Source organism: Aethalodelphis obliquidens, unplaced genomic scaffold, assembly GCF_003676395.1.
Source record: "Aethalodelphis obliquidens isolate GAN/ISIS:26980383/991018 unplaced genomic scaffold, ASM367639v1 scaffold33, whole genome shotgun sequence".
Taxonomy (NCBI): domain Eukaryota; kingdom Metazoa; phylum Chordata; class Mammalia; order Artiodactyla; family Delphinidae; genus Aethalodelphis; species Aethalodelphis obliquidens.
In genome coordinates, this window is record NW_020837977.1 from 9778134 (window position 1) to 9803050 (window position 24917).

Below are 24917 nucleotides of genomic sequence, written 5' to 3' on the forward strand. Positions count from 1 at the left end.
TACGACGGGAAAGTCTTTAAAAAAATTTAAGGTAGTATTTAAGTGTTGGTTTCTGTTATTATTATCTTTAACAATGTCAAAGGATAATGTAATTTAAAAAGAGAAGTTACCATATTTGTGCAGTTCAATGCCAATCTATTCCACTACGAAGGCCTGGAAGAAGGATATTGAACCAGACTCAAGGTGAGGGACATTTCCCCTACATTAGCTGAGAGTCAGAGAAGAAGACAGGATAAAGATGACAAAGAAGGTAGAAAGCAGAATGGTGGTTACTTGTGAATGGGGCTGGAGGGATTGACTGGGAAGGAGCATGAGGGAACTTTCTGGAGAAGTGGGAATGTTTTGTATCTTGACTGGGGTGGTGGGTACTTGTGGTATATATTTGTCAAAACTCATCAAACTAGACTCTTAAAATGTATACATTTTATTATATAAAAATTACACCTCAATGAAATTGAGTTAGAATGTAAAAAAGATGTCTGAGAAAGGGAATAACCACTTATCACTGATCTATAGTCACTAACTTGGGCAGAAAAATGGCCAATTAAGATTCATGGCATTTCAATAAGCTTTTGTAGGTAATTCTCAAAAACGTGTTTATTAGACTGCTTCATATTTTTTATATGTATGTGGGAAAAGAAAGAAAATGTGTCTATGTACATACCCTTTCCTTAACTCTGTAACTCCTTGAATTTTAAATATTAGGGTTAAAGAAAAGGGGGTGGAGTTGGTTGAAAGGTAAGAGAGAGAATTAAAAAAAATTTTTTATGGGCAAAAGTTCTTACCAGTCTTTACTTTCAAGCATTCATAGTCAAAAATGGCAACTCCAGTAGTTTCGCTCCCAGTTCCTGAGGTAGTTGGGACTTGAACAAAAAAAATGTCAGTTTTAATAAAGCATCTAAATAAAGGTCAGTGGAGATAATTAAGTCTTAGGAAATAAGGAGCAAGGTTAGAGGAGAAAGCTTTGCTGCCCTTGTTTGCTCACCTGATGTCTGTATTTGTATTAACATGCATGTATGCTTAATGTGTATGACTGTGTCTACATTAACATGTGAGTAACAGGTCTGATGCCTGTGTTGGCATTAACATGCCAGCATCCGTGTTTAACATATGTGTGTGATGGCAGTGTCTGCATCAATACACATGCATGTTTGGCATGTATGGTGTCTATGTCTGCATTAACATGCATGTAAACCTAACGTACGTGCAGTTCATATGTATGCATGATGCCTGTATCTGTGTTAGCATGTATGTTTGATATCCGTATTGACACTAACATGTATGTATGCTTAATATGTATGCATGATGTCCATGTCTGTATTACACGCATGTGTGTTTAACGTGTATGTGTGATGTCTGTTTCTGTATTAACAGGGAGGAGTTCTGGGAGCCTCGGGCTCCTCTAGCGTCAGAGCTTAAGCAGCTGCAGTTGGGAATTCAAAAGCAGGCCTCTCGGCATCTCTGGGAAGAAAACTCGTATTTGCCGTCTCTAAAAGACATCTTTATTCCCTCTTGGCAGCAAGAACAGTAACACTCTGCCTTTGCTGGACTCTGCGGTTTTGTAGTTCTGTCAAGTTTCTAAACTTCACTAATCACCCCTCTGTGTGATGCTGACACAGTTTCACCAGAGGGTTCCATTTGCCAGACATCAATTATGCTGCCCCCTGCTGATCACTCATTCACGTCAAAGCAGTTCATCCGCTGTCAACTCACTCCTGCCCCATCACAGGGCCCGTTCACAGTGGGAGTAGGAGAGCGGGAGGAGAGAGAGGACAAGACTTTACACTGATATTTTCCTGGGGGTGGGCGTGGTGGGATGAATTGGGAGATTGGGATTGACATGTATACATTAATATGTATAAAATAGATAACTAATAAGAACCTGCAGTATAAAAATAAATTAATTAAATTAAAAAAACCCCCTGATATTGTCCAGCTAGTACATTTTAGATGTAAGACTTTAGACAGTGATATGCTGACAGCCATAAAATGGGAGGGAAGACAAGACAGAAACGTCCCAAGGTCTGTGTGGAACAGACAAGCGATTCTAATTTGGATGTGCGTGTCTGTGCCCTGGCAGCCACAGAGCAGGTGTCGCCCAGAGTGACGAGGCCACGCTGGCCACATGTCCCAGGGCAGAGACAAAGCCCCAGGTCAGCTGAGGAGCCATTAGGTGGAAGAAAGGGTTGAGTCAACATCAGAAAAATAAAAGGGAACGTTCCCCTTAAACTCCACAGTGGCTGGCAAAGTGGGACAAAACCTAGAGGGGCTCAGAAGACAAACCTGCCCACAGGAGGATCTAATAATCTATAGACGATGACCTTCCCTTCTCTTCCACATAGTGACTTCATAGCTTAACTCTGCAAACTTTCCTACTAGTGACCCAAATTTTCTCTGTCTGTGCAATAATGAAAATCAGAATTTTAAACATGAATGAATGGCTCTCTGTTTCAATCTCCAAACAAGGTACTATATGGAAATGAAGAAATCAGGAAACTTTGGAAAACATACACCCAAAAATTACTGGCTTGTGTCTTTCCTGAGGCCTTTTGCCAGTTGCAAAATAAAAGAGACAAACAGTCTTTACCTGCAATCAGAGGCTTAAGAGGCACAGTCACAGGCTTTCCCTTCCCAATGGGAGCATTGACGTAGTCCAGGAAATCAGAGTCAGGGCTGGATGCATACAGATTAGCGGCTTTGCAGGTGTCTATGGTGGAGCCGCCACCCATGGCCACGTAGGCATCAAAAGCTCCCCTTCTGGCAAATTCAATAGCTTCCATGAAGCTTGGAGAAGGGAAAATAAAGGCCATATGTCGGGTTTTTCAGAAATAAATTGCCGAGCCATTAAATAAGGCCTGGGGCAAGTTTCAATCAACATTGGTATGTGCTGACTTCTGCTTAAAGTAAATTTAAGGACAATCAAAGAATACCTTCTATCGGTTGGTTCCACCCTCACATTATCATAAACCTTAAAGTTTATGCCATTCTTCACCAAGGAATCCATCACTGTCTGTACAGGAGGGAGTTGGGAGAGGTTCTTGTCTGTCATCAAACAAACATTTTTAGCACCCATGTTTTGTAGGTCCTACAATAACAAAAATAATGTATAAGTTAGGTTTGATTACACTAGATACTTCTGGCAAACTTAACATTGAGTCCAAAACAAAAGACTCAACTGCTGTCAATTTGTACTTGTTTTAAAATATACAGGGACTTCCCTGGTGGTGCAGTGGATAAGGCTCCGCACTCCCAATGCAGGGGGCCTGGGTTTGATCCCTGGTCAGGGAACTAGATCCCACATGCGTGCTGCAACTAAGAGTTTGCATGCCACAACTAAGGAGCCCCTATGCTGTAACCCAGTGCAACCAAATAAATAAATAAATGTTTTTAAAAAAGCCTAAATAAAATCAAATCAGTGTAACGTTTATAGTAGAAGACTGTAGAAATCTTAAATACTTGCCATGCCCACTTCCTTTGTAACTCCTGCTCCGTATCTAATGTTTGAAACAGCCATCTGGAAATAAAAAGAGATTTAGGGGATGGGTGTTTAGAGAGTTGGTCATTTCACTTCTAAAACCCTGAAATGGTTCCCCATTGTCTAGAGAATAAAGTATATATTCCCCAGCATGGCATTCTAGGTCATCGCATCTGGCCTCACACTCATCGTACTTCTTTAAGCAAACGTTGGCTCCAGTCACACTGGAATTATGTATTTTTTCCCAAATATATCATAATCTCTCAATTGTTGCCTCAACTTGAAATGCTTGCCTCTTCTTGCCTCCACACTTAAATGAACAAATATCTTCTTATTTTCCAAGGTAAACGTTGTTATCTTTGTGTATTTTTAGTGCCTTCATTCACTCCTCCAACCATTCATCTATCCAACCACCCTTGCATGCGTGTATCCATCCATCCATCCATCCTCCCATCCAACCAACACTACTGAGTGTCTGCTATATTCCAGGCATGTGCTAGGCTCTGGTAACACAACTACGAACAAGAGAAACACGGCCTCATAAAGTTTACAGCTGAGAGAAGAGCTCTTATACCAATGCATGATGGGTCGCTTTTGGCCTGAAGACATGTTTTGTTTGATCGATGTTATGTTTAAATTTCTTCTTCTCTTTTTTTTTCTTGGTTTCGATAATGACTCTTATTATCTAATTAAAAATAAAAAGCAATGTGACCATCTGGGTTTCTATCTCTCTTGAATAATCGGGCAGCACCGGGCTGCATTCCAGTGTGGCTGCAATCACAGGGGGCTGAGGGCAGGCTGCACCCTTGAGATGGGCCTGTGCTCTCAGCAAACTCAGCACCATCCTCCCCCAGCCTGCTCCTGGAATGACTAACTGTCAGGCCTCTGGTCACATTTTAATTTATGACCCCTGAACTAGGAGGAGACAGGGATTTATACAAACAATTATGTAATTACAGTATGATAAAAATTCATCGGAATTAACTGTTCCGTTATTCTTGCTTCAACTGATTACTTGCACCTCTTTTGGAGTTGTTATAATTACGAAACTAAAGAAGATTTATCATACAAGTTGGAGAGTTCGTAGAACTGGGAATTTGCTCTATTTTAATGGCTGTACAGAAAACAGTATTCTACACATTACTTGTGTTATCAGAAGATTTATATTCCATTATCCTGGAAAAGTACTTTGCGAAATAGGTGCTGATAAAATAATGTTAGGGAACATCTATTAATAACAGACTTCAAATGAGATAATAATGCATTAGCAAAATACTCTGACTGTATTTCTTTCAAGTCATTCATAAAAGAAAGAAAGAATGATTAAATCTACCTCAAAGGCATAATCTGTTGTTTTCCCAGAAGGTGAAAGTCCAGGAGCTAGAAATGTAAAAATTAGCATCAGAGTAGCCTCAAAAACAGAGCAAAAATACTGTCATTTGATAGTGAATTGGATTTTCAGCCGTGAATATAAACGTTTCCCTTGAAGCCTTACCTAAAATACATTTTTCAGGTTTCATTGTTGCCTATTAGATTAAAATTAAAACCTGCATTTTAAGAGAATGTAACGCTAGCTTGATGCAGAGTGTGTGAAAATAAAGTTACTTAAAATCTTTTCTCCGTTGAAATTAAAATATACTTTTGAAAACATAATGTGTAAAAATCCACTAGAAAAAAATCCTCTAGACTCTAGAGTTCAATTATTATTAGGGAACAACTCTTAGTAAATTCATTAATTGGAGTCCTGCTTACACTCCTTATAGCAACTGTGATAATTTGTTTAAATTAAGATTTTCTCTATGGGGGGTACTTATCACAGTGAGATATTTATATTTCTCAAGCTTATACATGTAAGCTATTTAGTTTTCTTTGGGAAATTTAAAAATTTTTATAACCTGATATTTCTTTACAAAATATCAGGTTTCGTTATGGCAAAAATGATTTTCTGTTATATTGGAACAATAAGAGGCCTCTACTTAGTGGGTTTTATCTTTGTTTTCATCTACTTATTTTATCAGTCTTGACCAGTCATAAGATTGAAAAAAGTCTACAGAACAATTTTTACTACCTTTTTTTTTTTTTTTTACAAGACAGATCACAACGGGACAAAAATCTACCTTTGGCGAGGGTATCCTTAATCATAATCCAAATTTCTTTGATCTCAACAGGCTTTAAAGAAATAATCTATTACTCCTGTTACTAAAATTTAGGAAAAGACATAAATTGGATCCTAGAAAACACTGAGATTATCTTTCTCTAAATTACTAATTTTATAGCCCCAAATAGGAAAATTACTGATTCTTTGTTGAAACCAATTAAGAATTGCAGAAAATCAGCTGAAGACAAAATTCTGCATGTGTCCATGAGGGCCTGGAAGGCACGGCACGCTTCTGCTTAGTGGATGGCTGTTAATGACTTGGGGGGGGAGGTCCCTTGGCTGGTCCTGAAGGATGAGTCACTCTCTAGGCAGGAAAAAGCCCTCAGTTAGTTACTCTATCTGTTCTAATCCCAACAGCCTTCTTTGTGAGTTTCTGCTTAGGATCCTGTGTGGGCAGGCCCCTCCCTTCCATCCCTTACCACTGTTTAGATTTGACCTTTTCTCCTAAGAGGTGAAATCTGTTTTTGTGTCAGTATAATTCATGTGACATTCTGAGGACACGTTGAAGCTACAATGAGCTGCCCACTGCTCTGTGGACAATGGAGTTGGTAAGAATGAAGATGTTTGTAGGAACTGAAAACTTTTGTCATTTTTAATTATTAAGAAATAGAGTGTTATTTTAAAAATTGATCCAAGCAATTTTTTTCCTTCTGGGAACCACATTGTTCTTCGGACTCTTCTTTGGGGATGTATTAGAACCTTTCAGAGATTTCATCTTGATTAATTCTGTTTGATGAGCTCAGACAACCCTAAAATCCTATTTGTGTCACCACTTTTAGCTTTGGCAAATAATTCTGTTTAAAATAGAAAGACATTGTAAATAGCATTAAATATATATTTGAGCCAAAAACATAATCAGTAGCATACATTCAGCTGAGATAGTGTAATTAGAACTTCATACTACCAATTTCAAGTGAAAATTTTCACCAACCTTCCTATCACATGCCTTGATTCCCTTACTTTACACTTTGCCCAAATGTATTGCCAACAGTGGAAACTGAAATTGTGGCTAAACACAAAATGTATTATTACCTTGGGAGTAAGTATGAGAATGACTTGGGCACTGGCATCTAGGGAAACGAAAAGAAAAAGTAGCGTGAAACCAGAAAACCAGAATATAAGAAGCCTTAAAGTAACACACATTGCATTCTGGTCTTAAGAGGCTATCAGAGTAGTAGCTACAGCAAACACCCCACGACAGAAAAAGCCAGAAATCACCATGGACAAAAAGTTGACTCGGAGTCTTTCTAGCATTGTAGGATCGTTCTTCCACTTATTTCTCAAGCTATAGTTAAATGCGGGGAGCTGGGATGAGCGCTCTGGGGCTACAGGAAGGTGTAAGGGAGGGTGCCCCGTCCCCGTCCCCACCGGCAGGCCAGGTGAGGACCCGGGACAGGCGCTGGACTCCCTCCGGCATCGCCTGAGGGCCTCTCCGGCCGGGCACCCGAGGCCTCGCTGCGCGCTCTCCCAAAAGACTTCTGTCCGCCTCCTGGCTTCATCGGGTTGATTCCCGGCGGCCACTGCCGCCTCGGGACCTACATGGACGCAGCAACTCGCAGACCCATTCTGGCGACTCCGGGGGACGTGAGGAACCGGCGCGGAGAGCTATAGGACTGAGGCCTTGGCTCTTTGCTGGCTGTCCACTGGAGACTGCCCTCAGTTCCTAGACGGCACCTGGAATTCCTGGGCCAGCAAGGCCACTTACTTCATCAGGTCAGCAAGGAGAGTCTCCAGAGCGAACCTGCTAGCAAGGTGGAATCTCATATAACGCAAGGCGCACACAGAGGAAGATCACGTGAAGGCACAGAGAGAAGACGGCCGTCTACAAGCCAAGGAGAGAGACCTCAGAAGAAACCAACCCCGCTGACACCTTGATCTCAGACTTCTAGCCTCCGGATTTGTGGAAAAATAAATTTCTATTGTTTAAGCCCCCCCAAAAAGATGGGGTCTTAGCTCTCCCTAGGTTAGGAGCTTTGGCCAAATTGACCCAGTGTTAACTACTCGCACCTCATCTCCCCATCCTTCTCCCGCGGAACTTTCCGTGTTATTTTCCCGTTGTCTTCAGGGTGTTTCGTCTTTCTTCCAGCAGGCTTTGGGCCGTTTCCTCCGGAAGCCCTCAGTGGGCCTGCAGGCCACCCTGGTCATCACCTCGCGCCTCCGTCCCTTCTCGGCTCCGCCTGCTCGGCCCCTCCCCGGCCCCACCCTCCGGGTCCGCATAAATTACTGTCACACCTACTGTCACATCTGTCACCTTCTCGCCGAATCCCTCACCCCGGCTCAGTTCTCAGTCCGCTCCTCTACGGATTTCCCACGCCCTCCTCTTTCGAGACTTTCCCTCCCTTGACCTCCGTATCCCTTCCTGTCCTGGTCGCCTCCGATTTCTTGGACGGTCTCCTCTCCGGCTTCTCTTCCTGCTGTTCGCCATCCGACTGAGCCTCGCAAAAGGGTTTATGTTTCTCTCTATTGCCCAGGGGACCCTGTCCCGGTGAGTCCAGTAGGTACGTGCGTGCATACCACCCCCCTGCCCCCGGCCTGCAAACTTAGAATGAACACATCTGAGAGGGGACAGGGGGAAGGAAGGAAAAGGGTTAAACTCACTGACGGTCAAGATCTCAAAAACTGAATTAAGTGAAAACGGGCGTGGGCGGGTGTGAGCGCCACCATGAGCCGAGGCTGCCATCTGGTGGGCACGGCTGAGAACGCCACGTGGAATTGTTTCCCAAGAGCATCCCGGCGGGTCTGAGACATTTGCCGGCTCCCGCAGGAACACCGGCATTAGGCAAGGCCCTGGCGTTGTCCTTCACAAGGCACTACTTTCGAGGTCTTTCCCTGCTTTACGCCCCTCCAGGACAAAAAAAGAGACTCAAAGGGAAGGAAAAATCCAAACTTGAAGCTATCCAACACGAAGGACTGTGGGAGCACCCATCCCCCCTTCTCTTTTTATTATATATATTTCAAGTTTTCAGGCTACCTCACTCAATTCATCATTCTTACTCCTTAGTTGTGGTCTGAATCCCACCCCCTCTTGCTGTCTTGGGACCTCCATCTGTTCTGTACGTCCTAGCCTCTTCCCCCTTACTTGATCCTTGTCATCATATTTAAGAGTTTCATGCTTAAAACTCTCAACTTCTTAACCCCTCCGGCTGGTTCTCTCCTCCTCGCCTACATCCACTGACTCCATTTCCTTTTCTCCCACGCATCCTTGGGCCCCTGAAATCCGCAGGGTTAGAGCAAGGCTCTTATCTACCCACCATCTGGCTCTGGCACCATTATTCTGGCTTCCCTCCTGGTATTATTAATAAACTGGCCACGCTCTTAGCAAAGGCCAACCTCTCCCCTGTGCACTAAACGTCAAGCATCACTACCAACAGTTGTTCCTTTCCTCTCCTGCGTCATCAAAATCTCCCTGCCCCCAAATCTGATCCATCAGTAGGAAAATGTTGACTTCCGCATATTATATCAACCATCAACCAACAACTTCCTCTTGTCCCCCTTCCCTTTCCCACTGTTGCCCCCGCCTCCCCCCTTCCCTTCAGCCAACTACACCTGCTCTCTCCAATTTCTCTTCTCCCATTCTCTCTGGAATATCTTCCAATGAGCCTTTGCCCCATGTCTCCACTGACAAACTTACCAGGTCTCTAAGGCCCTCCTCTCGGTGCTAATACACCACTCAGTTCTCAGTTCAGACCTGTCATTTGCATCCTCCCGTTCACTCCCTCCTCCCTGGAAATACTTCCTTCCCTTGGTTTCCAGGACACAGTTCCCTGGTTTTCTTCTTACTGCACTGCCTGCTCCTGGCCTAGTTTCTTTTCATGCTCTTGACTCTAAATGCTGGAGGGTCCCAGTGTTCAGCCCGTAGATCCTTCTCTTTTCTTACCACACTCACTCACTCCCTGAGTGACCTCACCTGGTCTCATGGCCTTGATCACCTTCTATGTTGATGACTCCCACTTTACTCTTTCTGTTTAGACTTCTCTCCTGAACTCCAGAATCAACTTCCTACTCGACATCGTCACTTGAATGTCTATTAGGCGTCTCACATTGTCCCTAAGACTCAGCTCCTGGTCTTCCCCTCAAAGCCTCTTCCTTATCCCAGCTTAATGACAACTTCAACTTTGGTTGTTTAGGCCAAAAACCTTAGGGTCATCCTTGGCCACCCCGACATGCCCACCGTGTCTCTGGCCTCATCTCCTTCTCGCTCAGTCTGATCCAGACACCTTGTTCTGAAACCATGCCAGGCATGCTCCAACTCCAGATACGTCCCCAGAGAGCCACGTGGTTTGCAACAGTTACTTCCCCGGTGAGTGTGCTGAGCTGAGCCCAAAAGCTGTTCCGGTCCTAATCCCTGGACCCTGTCAATATTACTTTGTGTGGCAAGAGGGACTCTGCAGATGTGTTAAGGATCTTGAGATGGAGAGATTATCCTGGATCATCTGAGTGGGCCCTAAAGGTAATCACAGTGTCCTTCTAAGAAAGAGGCAGAGGGAGATTTGACACAGAAGGCGGCAATGTGACCGCTGAAGCGAGATGCTACGTTGCTGGCTATGAAGATGGAGGAAGGGGCCACCAGCAAAGGAATGCAGGCATTGTAGCTCTAGAAGTTGTTAAAAGCAAGGTAATGGACTCTGCCCTAGAGCCTCTGAAGGGAATGTGGCCCTGCCGACACCTTGATTTGGGCCCAGGAAAACTGATTTTGGACTTCTGAACTTCAGAACTGTAAGATAATAAATGTGTGTTGTTTTAAGCCACTAAGTTCATGGTAATTGGTTACAGCAGCCACAGGAAACTGTAAGTAGTTGAGGTTTTCTCTGTCTTTAAAATTGCATCCTCTCCTCCAACACCCCATCCCCCTTTGCTTTCTCTTTCTTTTTAGTACCTAGCTGCATCAAATATACTCTAAGTTTTACTTACTAGTTTATTGTTTATTATCTGCCCTGCCTGACCCCACCGACCCCCCCCCCCCCCCCCCCCCCACACACACTTAAGTCCCATGGATGTTAGGCTGCTTGGTTCCCTGCGGTACCCTGGGGATGAGAGCACTGCAAACTGTCCTTCCCTCCTTCCCTTCCTTCCTCTCACCTCTTTGGTCACCCCTCCTATCCTTTAATGCTGGTTCCTTTTCCAGCAGTCAGAGTGCAAAGCATGTGCAAATCCAAGTGCCTAAAGAGGCCAGCAGGTAATGGAAATGAGGCCAGAGCAGCTGGCTGTCAGCACAGCTGCTGTGTGTGTGGACTGAGCGGTGGGCTGCCCTGGGGTGGAGGGACTTGTCTCTCAGGAAGATGGAGTGCTGCCCTGTCCAAAGCAGGTGGGCACAGCTTTACCTCAGCTCTGGCAGACTTTCCCCGGGCAAAACGTGGGCCCAATGATACCATTTCCCAATTTCCCAAGATTTTTACCTGCAATCTCTCACTTTCTACATGGGATTAAAAAAAAAAAAAATGCAAAGAACAAAGCACCACACAGTGCTGCTCCGCAGGACTTCATCCTCAGCCCTTTTCTTCTAGGAATACAGTTTGTCAAGGCCTTTGCTTCTACATCCATGGTGTCAACTGCTCTCTCTATATGGGTGTGTTTCCAACTCGCTCCCGAGCTCCAGAACAATGTATTCAATTACCTGCTCGGGGTCTTCACCTGGATGTACGTGAGGCATGTCCAACTCAAAATGATTATCATCTTCCTCCTAAAGTTTACAGTCCCTACGTTGGTAAATGGCCCCACTGTTTACCGATGCCCCAGCCAGAAAACTCCACTTCTCCTGTCTCACTAATCAGACACAAAATCCTGCTGATTCTAACCAATTTTTCTTACATCTCCATCTCTCTTACATCTACCCTCTTGTACCAACTGCCGCTCCTTGGTGCCTTTTAGCTGGAGCCTGACAATTACCTCCAGTCTTTCCTCTCCACTGCCGCCAGAAAGCTTCAGCTTAATTCTAATCATGCCACCCTCCTTTGCATGCAGCTATTCCAAAAACACGTTCTACGTGACACTGGTTCCAAGGGATATGAATGGGGTTGCTTGATAAAGAGTTCTGTGATGACACAGGTTTAGAACAAAGAGTTTAAATACAGCTAAACTTTTTGTTTCTTTTCTTCCCTGCAGGAGCTCTCAGTGTCCTTCGTGTGCTGACGTATATCCTGACGCTCCACAGGGTGATGCAGCATTTGGTTAGTTTCGCAAACTTATCTGGCCATGGGATTCTTTTTTCATGGGGCATCTCAAAGAGTATGTTTCACAGTGAGGACTATTGCTTCAACAGCTTTCTGTTATCTACAGGACACAATTAAAATTCCTTAGCATAGGACTGAGAACAAGGATAGTGAAGCCAGAACACCTGGGTCCAGATTATGGGTGTGCCACTTGCTTAGTGTATGACACTGGGCAAATTATTTTTCTCCATGCCTTTATTTCTTTGTCTGTAATAGAAGGATAATAATACAGCTTGGCATAGCGTTGTTGTAAGGATTAGAGTTATTAGTAGTAGTACATGTAAAGTGTGTAGGACAGTGCCCTGTGCTTGGTAAGTGCCCAGTAAATTTGGCTATTTTCTAATTCATGGTCTTTCGCCATCTGTTTTTTCTTTCCTCACGTCCTCCTATCATGGTAGGTCCAGTCTTTAGCTACTTTTAGATCCTGGAACTACGGCTTTTGTCTCTGGTGTTGCTCTTCCCTTTGCCTGAAATTCCTCTCTAGTCCCGTCCTTTCCCCCTATTTATCTCCACCTGTTAGCTCATTTTTTCCCCCTGTGTTCCCAGGCGGACTTGTGCACCTGCACATTCAACAAGTATTTATCAGGCAGCTACTATGTACCCGGCATTTCTGGAGGGCGAGTCAGACGTGTCATAACGTTTAATACCCTGACTGCCCTGTACATGCCAGGGAGTCAAGCTCCTGGTGATTTCTCTCATCCCTCTCTCTTCTACGCCCTCTGTCCGCTGCATTCTGCGGAGGCCCGTTTCACTCCTGTCCGCTCATGCAATTCCCTGCTAGACTTTGCTGCAGAGTCTTTCGTCTTTGTATCCCCGGCACCTAGAATAGTTTTGGGCACATTACATACACCCGATACATATGTGTTGATTGGATACATGCATTTCTCTGGGTCACTGTTCCAAGCTCTCCGCTGCCTGCGTAGATCTGGGACCAGGCGCTCTCCTCGCTGGGCCTTACTTTCCTAAACCGCAGATCAGGCAGAGGAAAAGCAGCCTATCGCGCCGCGCTTGGCCGTTTGGCTGCTTAGCTGCTTGGCAGACAGCGCCGTACAGGCCGCCGCGCACTGCGGTACGCGGTCCCCAAATTCTCGGAAGTAACACGAGGAAGAACGTGCCGGCCCGGGTGAGTTGCTCCCCGGGGGCTGCGTGGGCTCGGCCGCACCCTCAGATCCCCTGCCCGCCAGCCCGCGCCGCCCGCACTCACGCTGCACGTTGCAGTTGCCTCAGCAAGTGAGCTACCCTGTCGCGGGAAGCGGCCATGGCTGTGCGGAGTGCTTCTCTCCGCGGCCCCGCCCCCTCCGCCGCCGGCCAATCCCGGCCGCCGCCTCTCCTCCGCCGGCCAATCCCGGCCGGCGCCTCTCCTCCGCCCACCCGCGCCGCGGTCTCCGGCCCCAGCGACAGCCCTTGGCAGAGGACCATTTTCCCACCAGTCGGAACTACGACTGCCCCAGCTGCAAAGTCTCACCATCCACCTTTGAAATTGCCACACAGGTAACTGCTCCGTAGGGATTTGGGATACTTTCCTATGTCTCTATATAAACTATGTCACAAGTTGGGGACGTGGGGAAAGGGAGAAACAAGGGCATTCTTTTTCCACTCTGCTATTTTGGCTTCTCAGAGTATTTTCAGAATAAATTAAGACACTGCATTTAAATTTGTTTTAACGGTAAACAAGAACTTTGCAAAAAGCCCGAGGGTCTTTTTTTTTTTTTAGAAGGCCAGTATTGTGTCCAACTGCTAGATCAAGTCACAAAACAAAAGCCAGAAAAATTCCCAAACAAAACAGTAACAAAAACAAAAAATCCCGGACAGTTGAGAAGAATTTAAAAGGTGTTAAATGGTCTATGAATGGTTTGGCTTTTGATGAAGTTGTTCAGGATACCATTAAATGGTTTTATCAGTAGTTAAGTTTCCACGGTTATGTGGGAAGGGAGGGCCAGGGTTTAGCAGCTCCAAGTTTCCAGGTCCCAGTGGAAACAATGATCAATGATGGCAGAGTTAACTTTATCACAAAGTATTTTAAGACAGTAACAACTGAACATCTGTGTTTTAGTAACCTATTATGAAATCTGAATTAATCTTTTCTTTCATAGCAATTTCTAAAAGTAACAAAGATGAGACAACAGTGAAAAAATGAGAGACAAACGATCTCAATTTTAATTTCCTATCAATTGTCAGACCAAAAAGCAAGAGTAGAGTGGCTCCTCAGACCTATAACAGCAGCAAAAAAGCACTACCCCCCCCATTCTAGATGTACTATGAATCCTTTTCAGGAGATATGTATTTTTACGAAGATGAGTTACTGATATCAATTAGGGAAAGAGACCCAGAATAGCTGTAAACATTTCACCTCCTAATCAAACCAGCTCAGGTAAATTTGACAAATGAATCAAAAGATAATGTTCCAAGTAAGGACTTTGTGAGTTTCTTTCTCTCTTCCCCAAACAGACCTACTTGAAGCTTTAAAAAAACTGGGGACATAAATGTTGATAAAGATTTAAGTATAAAATTAGGATTAATGAGGATTATTACTATTATTTAGTGAAGCCCCAATTTATCATTTACAGCAAATTAATGTTTTCAGTGTTGAAAGAGGCACCAGTTGTACTACACTTTCAATATTATATCTGATGCCAAAAGAAGTATGAGCTTTTCTAATAAAAGTGGTCTCACTGAAATCATAATTTAGCTGCTATGTTTTCTAGAAAGTAAATGAAAGTAATCTGTGCCAGGTATTCAGGTCACAAGCTTTACTTAAGATTTGTACCAGTAGCCAAAAAGTTAAAAGCAACATTACATAAGACACTTTTATTAAATAACCTTTACAACCGTTCTGAAAATGTAACCTTTCTGTCCCTCTCCTTTGATAAATACACAAGCTTGTTATCAAAATAATGCAGATACCAATCTATTAAAAGTCTCTGAAATATGACCAGCTCTCTCCCTTACACCCCATCCAAAGTTTAAAGAGAGAGAAAAAAATGGCTGTTTAAAAACAGAACTCACTCCTAGTTTCCACAAATTCTTTCCAATTCGTATGTCCTTAAATACATCCTTTAATCTCCAGCAAAAGTTTTGGCTGTGGGAAATGCATTAATTTGTCGAATCAAACATTTACAACCATCTTCAGAGGAGGGCAAGCCTAGCCCTTTAACCTGAAGCTCGATGCAGGCAGCGGCCCCATCTGCTGTATCCCCCTACTGTACCTAGAACTTAACATTAAGTACAGTTCTTGGTTTACAAGCAGGTCCGAGGGTGAAATTTACTTCCTCCTCTTTCCTCCTTGGTGTTGCCCTCCTTTTCTCTTGCCACTCAAGCCAGGCCGCCCGGAATTCATCTTGCCTCCCAAGCCCCCTTTCCTCTTCCCTCCTTGGCTGGGCGGGCCCCCTTTCCTCTTACCCCCGGGACCCTGTCGGCCCCCCTTTCTCTTGCCCTTCTGACTCATTTTCCTCCTCTTAGCCGCCTCTTCCTGGTCCTCCTCCCTCATCTGCTTATTGGTGGCCCTCGTAACGTCCAACTGAGGCTTCTTGCTGTTCATTATTCGCAGCATCTCCAACTGGCTGTTTTTCTCGGCTGCAAAGTCCCCGAAAAGAGGCTGAAACTTCCTCTTCTTTCCAGAGCCCCGGGGCGCCTTCTCCTTGGGCAGGCGCTCCTGGAAGCGCCCCACAGAGGCGGTGGAGACCCTGGCCACCTGCACGGCGCGGCCAAGCTCCTCCTTACTCTGGTGTCCGGTAGGGTGCATGCCGGCCGCGCTAGGCAGCCGCAACTTGTGCGCGCGGGCCAGGTTACGCAGCCGGTTCAGCTCGTTCTTGGCCACCCGTTCCTTCTTAGCCTGAATCCGCTTGGCGAACTGGTCCTCCATGGGGTCGGCATTCCCGGGCACCTCGATCAACCATTCCTTGGTGTCGTCGCGGGCCCGCTGGTAGCCCCAGCGGCGGCGCCACTGGCCGCTCCCCTCGTCCCACACCAGATTGGTCTTCTTCTTGGGACGGATGCCCTTGAGGCGCGCAAACTGCTGCCAGCGTGTAAGCGGCCGCGGCCGGGGCACAGGCTTCTCGCGCGGCAGACGAGTGGTGGGCTCCGGCAGCCGCGCCACCAGCGCCTCCTCCACACGATCGGTGGGCAGCTGCCACAGCTGGTTGATGAGCAGCTGCGTGTTGTCCCGCGCCAGGGCCCGCAGCTCGGCCTCCTGCGTGGGTCCCGCGTGCCGCAGCCCGGTCGGAGGGTTCCGGTCCGAGGCCAGCAGGTTACCCAGGTCGAACTCCAGCTCCAGTTCCTTGTGCACCGTGATGCGCTGCAGCTTCTCTGCCTCGTCCCGCTCCGCCTTTGCCAGCAGCTCCTCCACGCTCTGACCCTCCATGGCTCCGGCTCGGCTCCCTCTCGCTGGGAGACAGTTGCAATCACTTCTCTGCCAGCTAGGTTCAAGTCCCGGCGCTACTACCACGTGCGGTCGCCCAGACGTTCGTCCCGGAAGAGAAAACTCCGCTTCCGGGACACCCGGAAGGGACTCACAATGCCGGCGACCCAAGGGAAGGCCGGCAGAGGGCGGTGTTGGAGAGCAAATGGGATTAGAGGCGGCCCTTGGGCTCGAGACCGGATGTAGGCGGAGTAGGCGCACGGAGCCCAGCCTGCGGTGCATGTTTTGGGAGCCGCAGATTAAGGGGGTCCCGGAGCAACTGTGTTACAGTTTAAGTGTAAGTCAGTTCTCAAGATGTTTAGCCAATCATCTCTTCTTAGGACCTGACAAATTATTTTTCTCCAGAGCCCTGACTTGTTCATGGGGGTCCGGGTTGTGGGCCGAGAAAGACACTTCCCACAGATGTACGTAAAGCTACGTGTAGACGAGGGCTTGGTTTGTTTTGGGAGTGAGCGGACCTGGCAGTTAGACCGCCCTGAGTGGGTGAGCTGATATCTGGTCCCCGGAACCCTGGGCCGCATCCTCTGCTGGCTTGTGGCAAAGGAGCGCCGGGCTCTGCCGTGAGACTGCCTGGATTCCGACCTTGACTGCACTAGTGTTTGACCTTAAGCTGTTTAACTTCTTTGGGCCTATTTTAAAACCTGTACGATGGGGATACTAATAGTACCTGCCTCTTAGGGCTGGCATGAAGATAAATGAGTTAATATGCTCCCAAGGGAGCTTACACAGAGGTCTGGAGCCTATGAGTGCTCAGTAAATGTGAGCTAAGTACCAATTATTATTTAATCTTCATAATGGCTCTGGGAGCTGTGCTGAAAAGGCAATCTTATACAGTGATTAAGCACCAGGTTCTTGAATCAAACTCCTAGAATAAGATCTGGGTTTATTGTATCACATTGGACAGGTTGTTTAACTTAAGTCCTATTCATAAGTTGATAAATTTGAAGCATTAGTTCCTGGTACCTAGTAAGCACCATATTCCAAAGGCAGGCGCAGTAAAATGACTTGTCTAAGATTTTGCAACTAGGAAGTGTGGGAGCAGGAGTTATCTTAACGGTGATTTTAAGACTACATACATATTATCTGCAATGTCTTCTAGGCTCTTCATGCTGGAAAAGTGTGGTCTGTCGACCAGCAGTATAGCATCACCTGGGAACTCGTTAGAGATGCAGAATCTCTGGCCTCATTACATCTGGCCTCAGATGTAATGATTCAAAACCTTCATTTTAACAAAATATCGAGGTGATGAATATGTACAGTCCAGTGTAGGAGGCACTGGTGATTGTGTGGTTTATAGGATTTGTTTTCCTTTAATGGGAAGTTGGGATTAGTGAAGAAGGGGTTAGCTGGAGAATTAATCCATAGAAATGGACATAATAGCCGTTAGTTAGGAAATAGATTCAGTTGAGTGTCAGCTAGAGAGGGCTTTAGGTACAGCCCCACCTATCACACCTGCCCCCCTGAGTTTGGTCTCTTCTTGAGCTCATTGGCTTTCCTCAGCTCTCCTTTGTTCATTCACTCATCAAACATTTAGTGAGCACATTTTATGCCTCAGGAATTGGGCTCTAATATTCTTTCTTCCTCTTTTCTAAAAGCATTTTAAGATTTGCTGGGGTTTTTCTGAGCCTTTGTCTTAATGCTCAACACCAAGTTTTTAATACCAGTCATCCCATGGGGCCAAGGCCAGGTCAAAGGTCGTGTTAGGTAACTTCCTTGACCCTTAAAGCGTTTGGGATTTGCCATAGGAGAGTGTTAAGGACACTGCTATGGCTGTTCTGGGCTCGGCTTAGCTTCTGATTCATTCATTCATTTAACAAACATTTTAATGACTACCATGTTTGAGACACTAGATACAAAGATTAACCAGACCTTATGGAACAGTGGGGAAGAAAGAAAGGTTAAGAGAAATTTACAATATGGCATGGTTGGGCCTTAAATAGGAAGTACAGCTGTGTAGAATTTAGCTCCTTTGTCAATCTTCTGAGTTAGGGAAAAGAAAGAGCAGATGTCCATAGGCATTGAATGGTATTCTCACTGGATGAAATGCTGTTTGGTTTAAATCATATAGGTCAGCTCTTAACCGAACTTTAATTGTTTTATGCTCAAGTGTTTCTTTATAATCCAAGTCGATTTTAATTTCCTTGATGACCAGAGACTGATTTTTACTTCCACTTTGCTGAGTGTAGTGCTGGATACATAATAGGTATTCAGTACATGATTGCTTGAAAGAGTAAGCCTAGTTTCTAAATTAAAAAGGGATTAATGTTGGCTGTTAGATTCAAGGTGAGCAAAACTAGTAAGACCAGGATTGGGGCTTTAAAAAATACCTTATTGAGGCAGATAGGTATGTGGTAGTCTCCAGCTTGCATTTGTATCATCTTTATGCTGGGCAAGATTGTGCAGTGTTAAGAAAAAGAGAGCTTACCAGGGATGTGCAGATATATGTGAATATACTATAACAGTACGGCAAAGGGTTGTAAATATTGTCGTTTCCTTTTGTTGGTTTTTCCCTTTGTCTTTCTTCCTTTGTCCCGTATTGCAGATAGATCCCCAGTTTGGTCATCAGACCCCACTTCTTTTCTCTTTATACCTGCTCTCTATGCCATTTCATCCACTCTCATTGTGTCAGCTGCCATTTCTGTGCAGATGATTCTTAGAGGTACATCTTTCTCCCTTTCCTTTTCAGAGCACTGGACTCAAATCTCCAACCACCTGCTGGGCTCTTCTACCATGCTCTAAACTCAATGTGTCTAAGACTACATAACACATCATCTTCCTGAAAATTTGCTTCTTCCATCATCCATCCACCTTTTTTCCCCTCCAACAAATGTTTATAGAAGGTTTTTCATGGCCAAGGCACTGTGCTGGGCGTTGGGAATACAACGGTTAGTAAAAACAGGCTCAGTTGATGTAATCATCCATTCTAGTCTAGCAAGGCTTGAACCTATGATGTCATCCTTGGCTTTTCTCTTCCCATCTCTAAATTCAGTTGTTCTAAAAGTCCTATTAAATTTGTCTCTGTATTGTTCCTTTCTCATTCCCACTACCGTGACCTCACCCCTAGACTGGGACTCTTCTGTCTACTTCTCCCGGTACTCTCTCCACTCTGCTCCTGCCCCTGGCTTCCAGCTGCGTGCGGCCAGAGGAGGCATTGACAGAAGATCAGAGGATGTGAAGAGGGAGAGGTGAGGGCATGTTTGTCCCTAGCCCTCTGTGGTTATTACTGTGGGTTGGCTGGTTCCTCTAAAAGGCCATAGCTCCAATCAGGCAGCTCTCTCCATGCAGCCACCCTCGCCCAGCTACTCTAATTATTCCCCTGGTTCTTGCAGGCCTCGGAGTGGTTATGGCTTTTGCCATTGTAGTCCTATCCTTTGTGAATTTCCTTAAGCCATGTCTACATCCTTGTAGTATTGCCTTTGTTGATCTTAAATTACCCAGCCTGACTGCTACCTGTTTTCTGCCAGGACCTTGACTGATACCTGGGGACCTATCCCTGGAGCATCCTAAGAGTTTCCTTAATTCGTTCTCTCTTTGAGCTAGTCTAGAGGATTTATCTTCCACAGATCTGGCCAAATCACTCTTCTCCTCAAAAACTCCCTTCTCTACCTTGTTCTTGGGCTTGGATATTTGCGATCTGGCCCCAAACTACTCACATGGGATGACACTTCTCCTTATGCTTCTTTTCCAGATATTTCTTACCCACTCCTATTTTCCATCTTAGCTATTTTCTAGAGCCTTAAGAACTTTTCTCAAGAAAGGCAAAAATGAGGGACAGGACAAAAGAAGCAACAATTATGTTTTTTGTAGCAATGTAACCTATAGGGAGATTCCCCTCCCCCCAACTGTGGGCAAGAAAGTTAAACAAGTGAAAGTACTACCTTTCAGGTTCCCTCAAAACACAACTAGTTTGGTCAGTTAAACACTTTTGTAAGCACTTTCTTTCTTCATTCTTTTGATTAACTTAGATTTACTTTCTAAACATTTCTCAGTTGCCCCTTTTTGGTAAAGGAAATCATTAGGGTTGATTCGACCATTCTTTAATCCTGCTGTGACCATAGTTAATTTGAGTATTTTTGTCTAGGAAATCCAATGTTCCAGTAATTTGATAAAATAATAGAAAAGGACGCTTAAAACACTTACATTATTTCCACATGGTTCATTTTTAACTGCTTTATAATTTAACTTGGAAGTACTTGAAGTGAAAATTTAATTTTGAAAATTTCTTAATCATAGATAAAAATCTGTGTATTCATGTGCTTCAGTTTTAGTCAGAAATCCATACACAAAATCTATTATTTCGTTTTAAAAAGGAAAAAGATGCAGCGCCAAGGTTTTGTGCGGTTAGTGGAGAAGCAGATTGAACATTGTACATTTGCCTAGAAGGAACTTTGGATTTGAGGGCAAAAAAAATGATGGTAGCATTTTAGAACTGACGTAAGTTGTTTTGTTCTCTGTAAAATACACAATGGTTGCACTTCAGAAAACGGCGTTTGCCAAAATCTTTTTTTTGTTTTTTGTTTTTTTTTTGCGGTACACGGGCCTCTCCCTGCTGTGGCCTCTCCCGTTGCGGAGCACTCCGCTCTGCGGCATGTGAGATCTTCCCGGACCAGGGCACGAACCCGTGTCCCCTACATCGGCAGGCAGACTCTCAACCATTGTGCCACCAGGGAAGCCCTTGCCAAAATCTTAATCACCTGTGAGTTGAGCACACGGCACTGGCTGATGGTTTTCATTCCTGAGACTTCATCATCAAATCCCAAGGGAATGAAATTGGCTTTAGATTTAGAGTTCAATATAAAAATGAAAGAGTGATATACAAAGGAAAGCCGAAGGTCCAGAATTTTACGGATATTTGTACTTAGAGTCCAATAACAGAAAAATTTAGATCCATTTATTAAATGATCATTTTCTATTCTGTTTTAACTTACAAAAGTAAAATTGCAATGAGTAAGAAATCTTTTTTTGTGTTTTTCTTAAGTCTATAAAATCTGAACAGTTTTTGTAAATGACTTGAAAATAGATTTACTCCCAATTAGGCAACCGAGTCCTGAATGCCTTTCCCCTAAAGAAAGCAACTGCATCACCACACGGCCTTCAGTTTGTCTTTGCAGTTATAGACCATGTGTGAACATATACCGATCTGCCAATCAAAATGTTCTTCTAAAAAAAAAAAAAAAAATGTTCTTCTAAATTTCCCACATGAGCAATATCAGGAATGAGCAGGGGGCTCTCCTGGTGGCTCAGTGGTTGAGAATCTGCCTGCCAAGGCAGGGGACACAGGTTCGAGCCCTGGTCCGGGAAGATCTTACATGCCACAGAGCAGCTAAGCCTGTGCGCCACAACTACTGAGCCTGTGCGCTACTGAAGCCCGCATGCCTAGAGCCCATGCTCTGTAACAAGAGAAGCCACGGCAATGAGAAGCCGGCGCACCGCAATGTAGGGTAGCCCCCGCTCTCTGCAACTAGAGAAAGCCGCGAAGACCCAACGCAGCCATAAATAAATAAATTTATTTTTAAAAAAAGAATGTGCAGGGAAGTTACCCCTATGCCAAATAAACATTAATTCTTGGCCCTCTTAACCAAAAATTGTTTCTAAACATTATTAACCCATCCTTTTTTAGAACATGTCTGTGAAACATGAAAACAACAGGTGGAAAACCTAAAAAGCATGACCCTATATATGGTAAATTCTGTAGCGTACACTTTTCTTTTTCTAGGTCTTTTTACTTGCCAAAGGAAGAGAGCAGAGGAAACGATCTCTGAGTGGCAGGTAGGTGTGTGACTGCATCCTTGTCAGCATCCCAAGAGTGCACTGCCGTCTAAGCCAGCTCCCTGGGCATTTGGTAATCCAGAAGATCCAGTTGCTTGTGGTGTGTGTACTCTCCCCTAAGGCCTAAGTAGGAGTTATTATTTAGAATGTATAAATAATGTTCCTGGCATTTTCCAGTATTTATTTCAATTGCCTCATTATACAAGATAGTGTGAATTTCAGCTGGGGCGGAAGCTGCCTTCTTATGGTGGTTCCTAGATTCCCTTCTCTGGAAAGCCTGTGGATTTCAAAGGAATCCATGGTTTAGGTCTCAGGCTTCAGTTTTTTCATCTGGAAAATGAAGGATTTTGACTAGGTGGCCTTTACGATTCATCTGTATGATCCTTTTCTTTTGTTAAAAAGTTATGCTCTTCAGATACTCCAATATTACTTTCTTATAAAGTGCTTTCTCTCCTGGTTTTTGATTAAAGCTTTTGACTGATGTATCCATGTACAGACCTCCCCCTCTTCCTGAGTCATTTATCTCATTTCCTAGGCTGGTTGTATGACTCCACATAGTGAAACAGCTTCCTGTGTGCACAAGGAGACTGTGACTACAGATGTGCTAATCAGTTCTTAATAACGTGGAGGTTGATTATTGTGTTTTGTAGGTTATTAATGATGCTTTTCCTTTTTCTTGCTTACCGTTAAACTTCTTTGAGAATTGGAAGAAAGGGTAGAGAATGAGCAAAGTATAGATTATTTTACTATTTGTTAGTTGTTCTGGAAAAATTCTTGTAGGTAAGAAGATAGAAGCTTTTTTTTTTTTTTTTTTTTTTGCGGTACGCGGGCCTCTCACTGTTGTGGCCTCTCCCGTTGCGGAGCACAGGCTCCAGACGCGTAGGCTCAACGGCCATGGCTCACGGGCCTAGCTGCTCCGCGGCATATGGGATCTTCTCGGACCAGGGCACGAACCCGTGTCCCCTGCATCATCAGGCAGACTCTCAACCACTGCGCCACCAGGGAAGCCCCGATAGAAGCTATATTTTAAAATATTTATATTTAAGTCATGTCTGGGAATGAAAGATTATGGTGGATTGGCTTTATTTGTATCTTTTCTGGCCTGAGACCTAGAACTGATGATGTTCTTTGTTTATTATAATTTCAGAAAAGTTTTAAAGAAAGCTTCAAAGTTAACTCCCTCAAATAATAAAATTGGGGCAATTTTGTGTTTCATAGTTTGGTGTTGCTTCAGAGAAAACTAGTCAGAAAATTTCAATACAAGGAAGGTAAAGTACAGGCATACCTTGGAGAGACTGCGGGTTTGGTTCTAGACCACTGCAATAAAGTGAATACTGCAATAAATCAAGTCACATGAATTTTTTTGGCTTCCCAATGCATATAAAAGTTATGTTTAGACAATACTTTAGTCTATTAAATGTGCAATAGCATTATGTCTAAAAAAACAGTGTGCATACCTTAATTAAAAACACTTTCTTGCTAAAAAATGCTAGCCATCATCTGATAACTCAGGTTTGCCACAAACCTTTCAATTGGTGAAAAACAGAATCTGCAAAGCATGATAGAGCGAAACACAATAAAACAAGGTATTCCTATAGAATAAAATATAATAACATTGCTGGCATGTTTAGTAATTATCATTCTGAGAATGAGTCTTGGTGATTTCTGGCCTGATTACCTGGGGACAGATTCCCCAAGGGATCATCATCTCATCTGAAAAATGGGCTAACATTATTTCTCAGTTTTAGAGTTCTATGAGTGGGAGATAAGTTATTCAAACATGCGTTTGTGAAGAACTCTTAAGAAGATCTTCTTTTTTCCCCATCAGATTCTCTAAGACCTCTGTGACTCTCTACCCCTCTCCTACAAGGTTGAGAACTAGTGTACTGTAGAAGAGGGAGATAATGAAGGGAGTAACTGGTGGAGATTTTATGGAAGAATAACTTGGCCTTTGAGCCTGCATAGAATTTGAATAGATGGGAGGAGGAAGAGGGTCATTCCAGTAGATGGTAGCGATATGAATAAAGACATGTAGCCAGTATTTATGGAGCAAGTACAATGTATCAGGCAGTGCTTATTTTTATAAATCTTTACAGTGGGCCTAGGAGGTAGATATTACCAGTATCCTCATTTTATAGATGAGAAGACTGAAGATCATAAGGGTTAAGTAGATTGCCCAAAGTCATGCAGTTAGTAAATGGTAGAACCAGGATCTGCATCTTTGCAGTCTAATTGCAGCCCGGCTACGTAAGCACTACCCCATAGAGCTTCCTCTCTCTGGTCCATTAGCAGTTTGCTTGTCTAGAATAGATGATTTGTGTTGTAAGAAATAAGCTAGGTAAGAAGTAAGCTAATAAGCTTGGGTAGATAAGTAGAGCAGTACCAAATGTGGAGCGCTTTTAGGATCAAGAGGAAGAATTTGGATTTTTTTTCAGTTTTTTTAAAATTGAGATATAGTTAATGTACAATATTATATAAGTTACAAGTATACAGCACATGATTCACAGTTTGTAAAGGTTATACTCCAGTTATGGTTATTCTAAAATATTGGCCATCTTCCCTGTGTTGTACCATATATCCTTGTAGCTTATTTATTTTATACATAATAGTTTGCACCTCTAAATTCCATACCCCTATCTTGTCCCTCCCCTGGTCCCTCTCCCTACTGGTAACCACTAGTTTGTTCCCTATGTGTGTGAGTCTGTTTCCTTTTTGTTATATCACTAGTTTGTTTTATTTTTTAGATTCCATGTGTGAGTGATATCACACATTATTTGTCTTTGTCTGACTTATTTCACTAAGCATAATACCCTCCAAGTCTATCCATGTTGTTGCAGATAGCAACAGTTCATTCTTTTTATGGCTAAGTAATATTCCATTGTGTGTGTG

General features: G+C 44.0%; 2 protein-coding genes and 1 long non-coding RNA gene across 8 annotated transcripts in view; 1 reads left to right on the forward strand and 2 right to left on the reverse strand.

Annotated features, from left to right (window-relative positions):
* Positions 1 to 13323, reverse strand: part of ADHFE1 (alcohol dehydrogenase iron containing 1) — a 33626-nt gene extending 20303 nt beyond the window's left edge. For 2 of the 6 annotated variants that reach the window (XR_003437351.1, XM_027127990.1), the window contains exons 1-8: positions 13047 to 13323; positions 6666 to 6703; positions 4809 to 4855; positions 4050 to 4160; positions 3461 to 3514; positions 2931 to 3085; positions 2588 to 2784; positions 786 to 863 (exon numbers count right to left, since the gene is read on the reverse strand). Coding sequence is in view for 5 of the 6 variants with exons in the window: in XM_027127990.1 (XP_026983791.1) it covers positions 786 to 863; positions 2588 to 2784; positions 2931 to 3085; positions 3461 to 3514; positions 4050 to 4160; positions 4809 to 4855; positions 6666 to 6703; positions 13047 to 13261 (895 nt within the window). In the remaining variant the exon portion in view is untranslated. The remainder of the gene's footprint in view (positions 1 to 785; positions 864 to 2587; positions 2785 to 2930; positions 3086 to 3460; positions 3515 to 4049; positions 4161 to 4808; positions 4856 to 6665; positions 6704 to 13046) is intronic. The other 4 variants (XM_027127988.1, XM_027127989.1, XM_027127992.1 and 1 more) reach the window with 4 other exon arrangements.
* LOC113631492 (uncharacterized) overlaps positions 13226 to 24917 on the forward strand; it is a 95354-nt gene continuing 83662 nt past the window's right edge. Inside the window, exons 1-2 of the long non-coding RNA XR_003437352.1 lie at positions 13226 to 13333; positions 21976 to 22028. This is a non-coding gene — a long non-coding RNA (uncharacterized LOC113631492). The remainder of the gene's footprint in view (positions 13334 to 21975; positions 22029 to 24917) is intronic.
* RRS1 (regulator of ribosome synthesis 1) lies at positions 13977 to 16317 on the reverse strand. The gene has a single exon (XM_027127993.1). The coding sequence runs from the start codon at positions 16200 to 16202 to the stop codon at positions 15105 to 15107; it is 1098 nt and encodes a 365-aa protein (XP_026983794.1). The 5' UTR covers positions 16203 to 16317; the 3' UTR covers positions 13977 to 15104.